The sequence below is a fragment of the Bubalus kerabau genome, chromosome 15, assembly GCF_029407905.1.
Source record: "Bubalus kerabau isolate K-KA32 ecotype Philippines breed swamp buffalo chromosome 15, PCC_UOA_SB_1v2, whole genome shotgun sequence".
In the NCBI taxonomy this organism is placed as follows: domain Eukaryota; kingdom Metazoa; phylum Chordata; class Mammalia; order Artiodactyla; family Bovidae; genus Bubalus; species Bubalus kerabau.
In genome coordinates this window covers 53,132,664-53,145,566 of record NC_073638.1, presented here as the reverse complement: position 1 = coordinate 53,145,566, position 12,903 = coordinate 53,132,664, and the positions used below count along the sequence as shown (strand labels likewise).

The following is a 12,903-nucleotide window of genomic DNA, read 5'->3' as shown; positions in this document are numbered from 1 at the left end:
GTTACTTCCTGACCTGCATACAAATTTCTCAGGTAGCAGGTCAGGTTGTGTGATATTCCCATCTCTTTCAGAATTTTCCATAGTTTATTGTGATCCACAGTCAAAAGCTTTAGCATAGTCAATAAAGCAGAAATAGATGTTTTTTTGGAACTCTCTTGCTTTTTCCATGATCCAGCGGATGTTGGCAATTTGATCTCAGGTTTCTCTGCCTTTTCTAAAACCAGCTTGAACATCTGGAAGTTCACGGTTCATGTATTGTGGAAGTCTGGCTTGGAGAATTTTGAGCATTACTTTACTAACATGTGAGATGAGTGCAATTGTGTGGTAGTTTGAGCATTCTTGGATTCCCTGGTGGGCTCAGACAGTAAAGCATCTGCCCGCAACGCGGGAGACCTGGGTTTGATCCCCTAGTTGGGAAGATCCCCTGGAGAAGGAAATGGCAACCCACTCCAGTACTCTTGCCTAGAAAATTCCATGGATCGAGAAGCCTGGTAGGCTACAGTCCATGGAATCGCAAAGAGTCGGACGTGACTGAGCGACTTCACTTTCACTTTGAGCATTCTTTGGCATAGCCTTTCTTAGGGACTAGAATGAAAACTGACCTTTTCCAGTACTGTGGCCACTGCTGACTTTTCCAAATTTACTGGCATACTGAGTGCAGCACTTTCACAGCATCATCTTTTAGGATTTGAAATAGCTCAACTGGAATTCCATCACCTCCACTAGCTTTGTTTGTAGTGATACTTCCTAAGGCCCACTTGACTTCATATTCTAGGATGTCTGGCTCCAGGTGAGTGATCACACCATCGTGGTTATCTGGGTTGTGAAGATCTTTTTTGTACAGTTCTGTGTATTCTTGCCACCTCTTAGTATCTTCTGCTTCTGTTAGGTCCATACCATTTCTGTCCTTTATTGAGCCCATCTTTGCATGAAATGTTTCCTTGGTATCTCTGATTTTCTTGAAGATATCTCTAGTCTTTCCCATTCTATAGTTTTCCTCTATTTCTTTGCACTGATCACTGAGGAAGGCTTTCTTATGTCTCCTTGCTATTTTTTGGAACTCTGCATTCAAATGGGTTTATCTTTCCTTTTCTCCTTTGCGTTTTGCTTCTCTTCTTTTCACAGCTATTTGTAAGGCCTCCTCAGACAGAACTTATATAATGTACAGATGTGAAAAATTGGCCTTCAGAACATAAGTAATTTTTGGAGTAAAAAGAAGGAAAACACAGTATATGGGTGCAAAAGCAGGGAGAGAGGTAGATGTGGAGGGAGCATGTGGACATTGTCTTCATGCTTCATTATCAGCTGAAAAGTGTGGTCATATTAGAGGTTTGAGATGAGAGGAAAATGTAGGAAATAATTATCTATAAGAGTAAGCAAATAAGTAAATTAGGGGAATATAGTAGGATTGCTGGGTAACACGGGCTTCCCTGATAGCTCAGTTGGTAAAGAATCCACCTGCAGTGTGGGAGACCCCAGTTCGATTCCTAGGTTGGGAAGATCCCTTGGAGAAGGGTAACACTAAGGTTTATTTGCAATTTAAACTGAGAATAGGTAGCATGATTATTTTCTCCAGCAGTGTTCTGTTGCACAGACATTGGTATGGTGTAAACAGAATTTTGGATTTAAACAAGTTTGGAATTTGTAAATTATAATGATGGAAAGAGAGTGAGGCAGAGGTAACTAGGGTGTACATTAGAGAGTGATAATACTGGAAATCTAGGCTGGATAAAGAGAGCCATAAAGGGAGATTATGAGAAGGGAGTAAAAGACAGTGGAAAGGAGGCAGATGAAATGGTTTGTGGGCTGTGATTGGGTTGAGTAATTGTTGAAGTGAGAATCCTAAAGGGAGTGAGGAGAAGCAAGAGGCGTTGGTCAGAGATTAGATGATTAAATTGGTATTAGAGTAGAGGGGTAGTTATTGATAATGGCAAAGTCTAGGTTATGCCCATGAGAGTACTAGTTCCTGGTGAATAGCCACAGAAAAATTTCTCAGCTTCTCCAAGCCTTACTTTTTCTCCTCTACAGAATGGGGATAATGCCTATCTTACAAAGTTGTCCTAAGGATTAAATGATATAGTACATGTAAAATACATGCCATAGTGCCTAGCATGTGATAGGTTCTTAAGAGAATGTCCTTGCTTTCTTTTATAATTTTGAGTCTTTTTTCCTTAACTGAGCAGAATAGTAAAATACTGTAAATGCTTGATACCTTTCCTTATGTTTCAAAATTTTATATATGAAGCCTAGTGAAATGAAACTTTTAGGAACTCACTCTACAACCCATTATTATTTTTTCAACTGAAATGAAAAACACCACTGTCATTGGAACTACGACTATTATATTAAGAAGAAGTACTTCTACAAAGTACTTTTGTAGTATTTCTTGTACAATTCTGTGACTGTTACTACTTATTCATTTAAAAGAATCTGTATGGCAAGAATTTTCACATCATTTTCATTTAATTGTTATAATAGCCCTTTGAGGTGCATGGTGCTGATATTTTTATTATCTTTCCATTTTCCAGTAGAGGAAATGAAAGTGTAGTGAGATGTGTTACAGAACATTTTATTGGTTAAACTAGAACTGGAACCCAGATCTTCTCACTAACTGGTAACCGAATTTCAGGCAATTCATGGTGTTCCATTGTTGAAAATATTTGCCTGCTATTTATTTGTTTGCTAATCTCTAAAGATCTCTTTTTAAACTCTATAATGAGAGGATTTTTCTTTTTATTTTACAGTCCTTATGATTTATACATTCATCCATCCATTCATTGTTTTCATTCAATACATACTTATTATAACCTTTCTAATTATTAGGCCATGTGCTAGGCCATAGAAATACAATTGTGAGAAAGACATACACCCCTGCCTTCAGGAAATTTTTTCCATAGTGAGACAGACAAACGTTAACAATTACATATAGATACTTATAATTGAAGGAAAAGTGCTAGAACCATATGAACCATGTGAATAGGGAGGGATTTGATTGAGTCTGTGTATTGGTTTGGTGGTGATCATGAGACTTCCCTGTAAGTGTCAGTCACTCAGTCGTGTCCGACTGTTTGTCACCCCATGGCCTGAAACCCACCAGGCTCCTCTGTCCATGGAATTTTCCAGCAAGAATACTGGAGTGGGTTGCCATTCCCTTCTCCAGGGAGACTTCCCTGAGGAAGTTCCATTTAAGCTGAGATTTGAAGGATGAGCAGCAGTCAGTTAGATGGAGGGGTAAAAGGAAGAAGGGGCAAGCGTGGATGAAGGAATTCTTTCTTCCCTATTCCCCTCATCTCCTAAGATTTCTCTTCTTGCGTCTGATGGATTTCCTACTACAGCACATGGTCCTCTATATTGCTGTAGTAGAAAATCCATAGACGCAAGAAGAGAAATCTTAGGAGATGAATATATATCAGTGCAATATCTCTTTTTAGCAAAGTACCACTCATTGTTATAAGTTATAAAATATGTTTATAACTAGTATAGGATCATGTTGGGACTAAGTCATTTAGGAAAGCAGAAGAGAAGGTTTGAAAAGGAAATTGGCTACGGAAAGCAAAGGATAAATAATTCTTTGACGTTATCAAAAGATTGATGAGAGCACATTTATCAAGCAAAGGTGATGGAACTTAGTTGGAATGACTCCAAGCTGCAATGAGATGCTGGCTAAGTGTTATTACAACAGAGAAACAGATGTAGAGCAATAATAACGTAGACTTCTTTTGTCTAACAAATATACTTCTCAAGAACATAAGCAATTGTTCATGACTTTTTTTTTCCAGTCACATCCATTTATGTAAGAGAGCAATATAATATAGTTGAAAGAAAAGGTACTTTAGAGGTATTTGTCTAAAACTCAGTACTGCCACATTCTTGTGTAAGCTAGGGTGATCTAAATCTGAGCCTCAGTTGCCTCATCTCTAAAATCAGGAAAATACCTTAATGGAATAATGAAATTTGGTATTCATAATGACAGTCCTGAAACAGTGAAAGGCCTGAAAAGTCTGAATTATTCACTAATTTTTTATAGTGTTAGCTTTGTCTAGAATTGTAATCCTTGTATCACTTTAGTATCAAGAATAGCTAATGAATCAAAACAGCCCATTGTCAGGCTATAGAGAAATAGAGCGTATTCCATGTTTCTACTTGTTATGTATGCTAAAAACATTACTACCTATGAACCAATATAAATACACTTTAAACTATAAAGAAAGTATTAATTCTGTTTGTCAGTGCTAGCCAGAGAGCAAAAGGTTAGGCAACTTATTCTTCCTTTTCTCTGCCTAATACTTTTCTGTTCTTCTTTGAATTTAGGAGCATGTATCCTGTTTGGAAATCTTTTCTCGAGGGAACAATGCAGGTAGCCCAGTCTCGGATCAATATATGTGAAAACTATAAAAACTTCATTTCTGAGCCTGCAAGGACAGTGAGAAGCCTAAAAGAACAGCAACTAAAACGGGTATCGTTTCTATTTGTTCTTTTCCTTTAATATCTCATTACTACATTTATAATCTGCAAGATTATGTTCAATTGCATTTTACACTTTGAGTTTTTGTCTATGGTCCAAATGTTTCTGATTTTAACATAGATTGTCTGATTTCAACATGTTCCCTCTGGCTACTGTATTTTATTAATTGACAAAGATGAGTGTGATTTGAATCTGAAAGCTCAGTAAACATTTCTTACAAATATCACTTTTCAATTTAATTCAAGGAAGTAGACCTACTTAGGTTGGTATATATTAAAACAATTACAATGTTATTAATCCCACTAAGTCTTGAGAAAATCTTAGTTTCAGTTTGATCCATTTTGCATAATAATTTAAAGGAAATTGACACATCTTGACCATATATAGCAAAAAGTGAAAGTGAAGTTATTACCAAATTTGGGTTACTCTAAGGTTTAATTATATGAACTACATAAAAGTTTTTAAATGATTATACAGAATTTTAAAATTCATAGAAAGAATAATATGATTTTTATTAAAAGCTTGTGATTGAAAGTAGGTAATTGAATTATATCCTCTTAGGAAATAGTTATAAAATTAGAGATTATCATGATGCCTATAAAGTATTTAAATGTTTTTTATGGAAGTATTAATACTTTAAAAATTATTAAAGTAATTATTTAAAGAAATAATATTTCACAAGCCATTGTTTTGATTCTAATTGTCCTTTGGATTTTCACTAATTTTTACAAACAAAAACTAAATAAACTAATCTTCCATGTTTGCCAAAGATGATTTTAGTAGCACAAAATCAATGTTATTAATAAATATATCTCTTTCAAGCATTTACATAGTATCAATGTGTTTTAACATATTTCTGTAAGAATGCCTCTGCTCAAAATTCTCTTTCAAAATTTTCTTTCAAAACAGTACATGACCACTGACCGAACAAAGCTTTCGATTGGAAGAAAAAATGTTTTGTGTGTGTGTGTGTATCCATCAGCGCACACAGAAAGAGAGTGGGAGACAGAGGTAGAGAACTGATCCAACTCCCTCCTAACTGGGAGGAAATATGATGTTTCAAATAGCCAGTGCATTCACCAAATCTAATTGAATTATTGGAAGTTCTGCATTTCTCAATATCAGAATATTTTGAAAGAGTTAACCGATTTGTGCTCTTTTATGATCTGAATTTCACTTAACATACCTGGGCAAAGAATGTTTAGTGAGGTTTGACAAGTCCACTTATCTGTGAATTAACTTATATTATAGCCAGTAATAATGGTGTTTATGTTTTATCTAAGCGGTTGTTGAACACTAAATATATTTTGAGCATTCGAGGAGGGAATGGCAACCCACTCCAGTATTCTTGCCTGGAGAATACCACGGACAAAGGAGTCCAGCAGGCTCTTCATAGGTCACAAAGAGTTGAACACAACTGAAGTGAGTTACACACACACCATATATTGAGCATACCTATCAGGACTCTGAAATTGCAGATGACAGAAACTTACTTCAAATTGACTTAAACCAAGAAGAGAATGTATAACTAAAAATTTCAGCATGGATGGAATCCAGACAGGAGTGGATCCAGGAGCTCAAATGATGGCATTAGAATTCATGTTTCTTCCCATCCATTAGCTCTGCTTTCCCCAGTGGCTTCATTCTTCAGCAACTCTCCATGGCATAGCAACTCTCCCCACATTGTGCCGCCCCTAACTTGCCGGATTTACAAATATCAGAGCTAGCAAGTCCACATTTTCCACTTTCCCCAAAGTTCTAACAAAATTATCAGAATTGAGGCTCATTGACTTATCTTGAGTTACAGAGGTTACAGTCCTCATGCAAACTACATGGACTAAAAACGGGAAAAGATGATTCTCCAAAGAAAAATTGAGATGGATTCCCAATGGAGCAAGATAAGCAGCACATGGCCACAAATATTGACTTCTCCAACTGTACTTCCCAAACTTTACAACAATTGACTCCACATAGGATCAAAAATCATCTATTTTTCGTTCTGTACTCCAACCCTTTCTTCGTACTTTCTTTTTTCTTTTAGCCTCCTTTTGGATTAATCTTGTATTTTTCTTTTTTCTTTTAGTGTGATGAGAACACTTAACATGAGATCTACCCTGTTAACAGATTTTTAAAGTGTACAATACAGTATTGTTATCTATAAGCACAATGTTGTGCAGACAGTCTCTAGAACTTATTCATTTTGTATAACTGAAATTTTTTATGTTTGATTATTTTATGTATTTCACTTAAGTGGAATCATGCAGTATTTGTTGTTCTGTGACTGGCTTATTTCATTTGGCATAATGTCCTCTAGTTTCAACCATGTTGTTGCATGGGATATCTTTCTTTTTTAAGGCTGAAGAATATTCTACTGTATGTATATACCATATTTTTTAATACATTCATGCATTTATCCACATTTTGGTTATTTCCATATTTTGACTTTTGTGAATAGTGCTGCAGTAAACATGGAATACTAATATTTCTTTGAGATGCTGATTTCACTTCTTTTGGATAAATACCTAGAGGTAGGATTGCTGGATAATGTATGGTAGTTGTAGTTTTAATTTTTTGAGGAATCACCATACTCTTTTCCATAAAGAGCTGCACCACTTTGCATTCTCACCAACAGTGCACAAGGGTTCCAATTTTCCCCCAACCTTGCCAATACTTGTTGTCATTTGTTTTTTTGGTAATAACCATCCTAACAGGTATGAGGTGATATCTCATTGTGGTTTTGACTTGTAGTTTCCCTGGGGATTAATGACATTGAGCAATCTTACACATTTTATTATCAAAATTTCCTTCACTATTAGCTTTTTAATCTTATAATCTTGTTATTCTTTTAGTAATTACTTTAGAGATTGCAATGTGCTTTTTTGACATACTGTAATTTACCATGAATTGATACTTTTACTGCTTTTCAAACTTTAAGTCTATTGTGAATTAGTATTTTGTCACCTCTTAAACAATGTAAAAATGTTTTTATAACATAATTCCATTTACCTCCCTGTTAGGACTTATTTGCTATTAGACTTTTTGTCTCTGTCCATGTCTTTTGTAATTTTTCTGCACTTTCTTTATTAATGTGCTTTTTTCTGCACTTCAGTCTGAATTTTCAACTGTTATCTTCCAGTTGATTAACACTCTGTCCTGCTATTTATCTTTTTCTTTCTGTGTGTTTTTACAGATTGATTGAAGTAGAGTTAATTTACAATACTGTGTTATTTTCAGGTGTACAGTAAAGTGATTCAGTTTTATATGTTTTTCAGGTCATTTTCCAGTATAAGTTATTTCAAGATATTAAATATAGGTCCCTATGCTATACAGTAAATCCTTGTTACTTCCCTGTTTTATTCATAGTAGTTTGCATCTGTTAATCCTATACTAATTTATCCCTTCTCTCCTGCTTTTTCTCTTTGATAATATGTTTGTTTTGTATGTCTGTGAGTCTGTTTCTGTTTGTATATAGATTCATTTGTATTTTTTGGATTCCACATATAAGTGATATCATATAATATTTGTTTTTGTCTTACTTTCTTCATTTAGTATGATATTCTATAGGTCCATCCATGTTGCTGCAGATGGCAAAATTTTGCTCTTTTTATGCCTAAATAATAGTCCAGTGTGTGTGTGTGTGTGTGTGTGTGTGTATTGTGTATACCACATCTTTAAATTTTTTTTGAGTATCGTTAATTTATAATGTTGTCTTCGTTTCTTCTGTAGTGTAGTTATATACAGTTATATCCACTCTTTTTTAGATTCTATTTCCGTATAGGTCGTTACAAATGTTGTTTTCATTTCTTGACTATTGTGCATAGTGCTCCTGTGCTGTTCTGCTATTTCTAATCTGCTTTTAAAACTTATCTTTTGGAATCTCAGTGTATTCTTCAGTTCTAGAATTTTTTATCTTTTAAAAAATGGAGTCAATGTTTCTGATGCAATTCTTCATGTTTTTTCTTTCTCCTGTTTAATGTATTACTCCTAATCTCTGTTTCATAGTTCCACTATGTGAACACTGTAGGTCTCTTTTTATCATTATCTGTTTTTTTGTTTGTTTGCTTGTTTTTAGTTACTTGGGTCTACTGCTTTTGTAAGCGTCATGGTGCTGGATATTGTGGATAAAAATTGTAGAGGCTATGGAAGATGTTTTCTGTTTCCAAAGAGAGTTAAGTTTTTTAGCAGGCAGATAGAATACTATTTAATCACTTTGATTCTGTTAGGGTCTATCTAGCGTTAGACTTTTTAGGCTTGTCTGTTTCACTTTTGTCCTTACTTCTGGGGTCTTACCTGAAAGTGTAGGATATTTACCAAAGCCTTTCTGTTTTGACAAGACTTGAACTCCAGCCTTTTTCTTCTCAACATCATGTAGCTGCTCTGCTCATGTAGCTGTTCATTGCTCAGCTCATTAGCCTTTTAGCTACTGTTCTTTCCCAAATTTCTTGGAGCTTCATTCCACACATGCCATTTAGAAGTCAACTGATGACTTGGGGAAATTGCATACAGATTTTATGGCTTGCTTGTCTGTAGTATCCTTCTTCCAAGATTGAGTCTCTCAAGTTCCTACTCTTTTGGCACCCTTCAAACTCCAACCTCTGTTTCCACAGTCTAGTTAGAAAGAGCAAAAACAACAACAACAACAAAAAAAACAACCCCACTTTCTGTTTATATTCTACTTCTCTGTGCTGCTGCTGCTGCTAAGTCGCTTCAGTCGTGTCCGACTCTGTGCAACCCCAGAGACGGCAGCCCACCAGGCTCCCCCATCCCTGGGATTCTCCAAGCAAGAACACTGGAGTGGGTTGCCATGTCCTCCTCCAGTGCATGAAAGTGAAAGTGAAGTTGCTCAGTCATGTCTGACTCTTAGCGACCTCATGGACTGCAGCCTACCAGGCTCCTCTGTCCATGGGATTCTCCAGGCAAGAGTACTGGAGTGGGGTGCCATTGCCTTCTCCGTACTTTTCTGTACCATGATTCAAAAATTGCCCTAAGGAAAAAAGTCAAGGTGAATGTAGAGCTTACCTAGCTGTGCTTCTCTTCTTCCAGATATCAAGTCCCTTATGTCCAGTGTGTATTGCTATTCTTTAATTCTGGCTATTTCTAAAAATCTCTGTTGTCTAACTTTTATAGTTAATAGACTAGAAGAGGATAGTCTAAAACAAATTGTTCATGATCAAAACCAATTTGACTTAAAATTCTGTCTGTAATATCTTTTTAATTGAAATATAGTTGATTTATAGTATTATTTTGAGTTGAATAATATAATGGTTTAAAATATTTATAGGTTATACTTCATTTATAGTTACTATATAGTACTGGATATATTCTTTGTGCTGCACAGTATATTCATGTATCTTATCTCTTGCCTCTCTCCCCTTACCTCACTCCACTGGTAACCACTGATCTGTTCTTTATATATATGAGTCTGCTTCTTCTTTGTTGTATTCACTACTTTATTTTTTAAATTCCATATATAAGTATTAATGTACACTGTTTGGCTTTCTCTGACTTATTTCACTAAGCATGCTGCTGCTGCTGCTGCGTTGCTTCAGTCGTGTCCGACTCTGTGTGACCCCATAGACAGCAGCCCACCAGGCTCCCATCCCTGGGATTCTCCAGGCAAGAACACTGGAGTGGGTTGCCATTTCCTTCTCCAATGCATGAAAGTGAAAAGTGAAAGTGAAGTCGCTCAGTTCTGTCTGACTTGTAGCGACCCCATGGACTGCAGCCTACCAGGCTCCTCCATCCATGGGATTTTCCAGGCAAGAGTACTGGAGTGGGGTGCCATTGCCTTCTCCGATACCCTCCAAATCCATCCATGTTGTTGCAAATGGCAAATTTTCATTCTTTTTTATGACTGAGTAGTATTCCTTCATGTATGTGCTATATGTATACCGTATCTTCTTTACCTATTCATCTGTTGATGGACACTTAGATTACTTCCAAATCTTGGCAATTGTAAATAATGCTGCTATGAACACTGAGGTGCATGTATCTTTTTAAATTAGTGTTTTCATTTTCTATGGATATATTGCCAGGAGTAGACTATTGGATCATATGGTAGTTCTAAGTTTTTTTAAGGAACCTTCATACTATTTGCCACAGTGGCTGCCCCAATTTTTATTCCCACCAACAGAGTACCAAGGTTCCCTTTTTTCCCACATCCTTGCCAGCGTTTGTTATTTGTGGTCTTTTTGATGATAGTCATACTGATAGGTGTGAAGTCATACCTCACTGTAGTTTTGATTTGCATTTTTCTGATGACTAGTGATGTTGAGTATCTTTTCATTTGCCTGTTGGCCATCTGCATATCTTCTTTGGAAAATTGTCTATTCAGGTCTTCTGCCCATTTTTTAATCAGGTTTTTTTAAGTATCAAATTGTTTGAACTGTTTATATATTTGAATGTTAACCGCTCTGTAACATTTTAATGTTCATGTTCTTTTAAAAAATTTTCTCTATTTTGTCAATTTTATTTATTGTTTAAATAGTTTTACAGAAAAATAGCTTCTTCACCTCAGTAGACTATTTATGTTTCCTACTCCTTTACCTTCTTAGTTTTTATAGTAGTTGTAATTAATACATGGATTATTATTTTTAAGAGTATTCTGTTTTTTTGCGTTCTCTATTTCCTAATTTATTGTTAATGTTTCTATACAAGCTTTATGTTTATTATTTTTTACTTCTGAATACATCTTTCATTTATTCTCCTTTATTAATCATTCCTCTGTTTTATTACCACTAAGGTAATAAAAATTCAATTTTTTAAAAAGTTATTTTCTTAGGATGAACTTCCAGGACATGATTACCGGGTCAGAGAACCTTCAAGTTGTTAGCAGGTCTATCTATCCTAGTATCTGTGTCATACTCAGGAATCATACTTTTAATTTCTTCAATAGAATTCTGAATTATAATATCCACGTTTTTCATTTTGTATGATCCCTTAGCTCTAATGTAAACTTACATTCATGTCTGTGTTCAGTGCTAATACCTCTTAGGAAAAAGTTGGACATGTATCACATCAAGGCTTTTCTTAACCTAGGTACTATTAAGCTTCTTTTTAAGTATGTAACTTAATCCTCCTTGGAATATTGTATTTCTACAGAAAAAAAAATTTATTTTAAAAATTGGAAAGGAAATCCTATTCCTTTGCAAATTAAGTTTGATGACTTATTTAATAAATATTTTTGATATTTTGCTGTGTGCAGGCATTTTCCTTTGAAGAAGAACCCAAATTACTCTCACTTGAAAGAGTCCACTTGGATGGTGGAAAACACTTGGTTGTTATTTTAATGAATGCTAGGGAAGAAAGGTCACAAGAGATCTCTTCATTGTGTACACAGGCTCTCTCTAATACTGTTTGATAAACTATCTTAGAAACTTATGTAAAGAGAAAAAGCAAGTAGGATAGACCCAACTAGAGTTTAATGAAGAGATTTTTGAGAAGTGCTTTTAAAAATATGAATAACACAAAATTCATCGAATATTGTGGCACATATAGAATGTAATTTAATTAATAACCTTTTATAGATGGAAATTAATTAATATTTATGAGTTATTTGGTTACCTGAGAGTAAGGAGAGATGTCTTTTCCTTCAAAGGGTAGGGATATAAGGAGTGAGTGGCTCTGTGTGTGTGTGTGTGTGTGTGTGTGTGTGTATATGCATGTGCTTGTGTGTATGTGCTCATGTACATGTACCCATGGTGTTCACTCTGTGTGAATATTCCAAGATTCTATCCACATGGCTTGCAATCCTCAGGAAAACCTTTGATCTACTGTGTTTCATTTCCTCTCAAAATACTCAAATTAGCAACCTTCTCAGTGCTGTGTATCACCATGGTACTCTTGGGCTTCCTTTCATTGATTAATTTTTCTGAGGCCAAGTTTCATTGTTTTCGATGTACATTTTGGATATAGATACCTTACACCTGACTCTTTTAAATAATCCATCCCTTTTGCCCATTAAACACAGCTGTATTTTTTCAGGCTATGCTCCACTTCCTGACTATTAATATCTAATTGTAGCCATGGAGCATTCTCTTAGCTCTTCACACATGCAAGCCTGGCATTATTGGGATGTTTAGCACTATTCTATGGCAGTGTTAGGTTGTCATGAAGGAGGAAAGAGGTGTTTTTGTTTGGTTCTACCCTTTATTCATAGCCTGACACTTATTACATGCTCAATAAATGTACCCATAGGGAACCTTTCAGATCTCTCTTCCTGTAGAGTGTCCCTTTCTTAACACCTAAGTTACTGAGAAACTCTAGCCTGTATGTCAAATGTTTACGTTTAAATTTATTTGTGCTTTACCCTTGCTCTTCTGATGTTCTTGTTCTACTCTACACTGTTCATCCTGGCACAGTAGTCTCTTAACCAGTGTCTCTTCCTGCTTTGCTGAGTTTCTTCAGTCTCCACCATGTATTGACAGTGTTATTCCAGG

At 35.5% G+C, this 12,903-nt stretch overlaps 1 protein-coding gene across 4 annotated transcripts in view; it reads left to right on the top strand.

The window, feature by feature from the left end:
• The window catches only part of FCHSD2 (FCH and double SH3 domains 2), a 237,908-nt gene that overhangs the window by 93,362 nt on the left and 131,643 nt on the right, over positions 1–12,903 (top strand). For all 4 annotated transcript variants that reach the window (XM_055549012.1, XM_055549014.1, XM_055549015.1 and 1 more), the window contains exon 5: positions 4,312–4,456. In XM_055549012.1, coding sequence (XP_055404987.1) covers positions 4,312–4,456 — 145 coding nt within the window. The remainder of the gene's footprint in view (positions 1–4,311; positions 4,457–12,903) is intronic.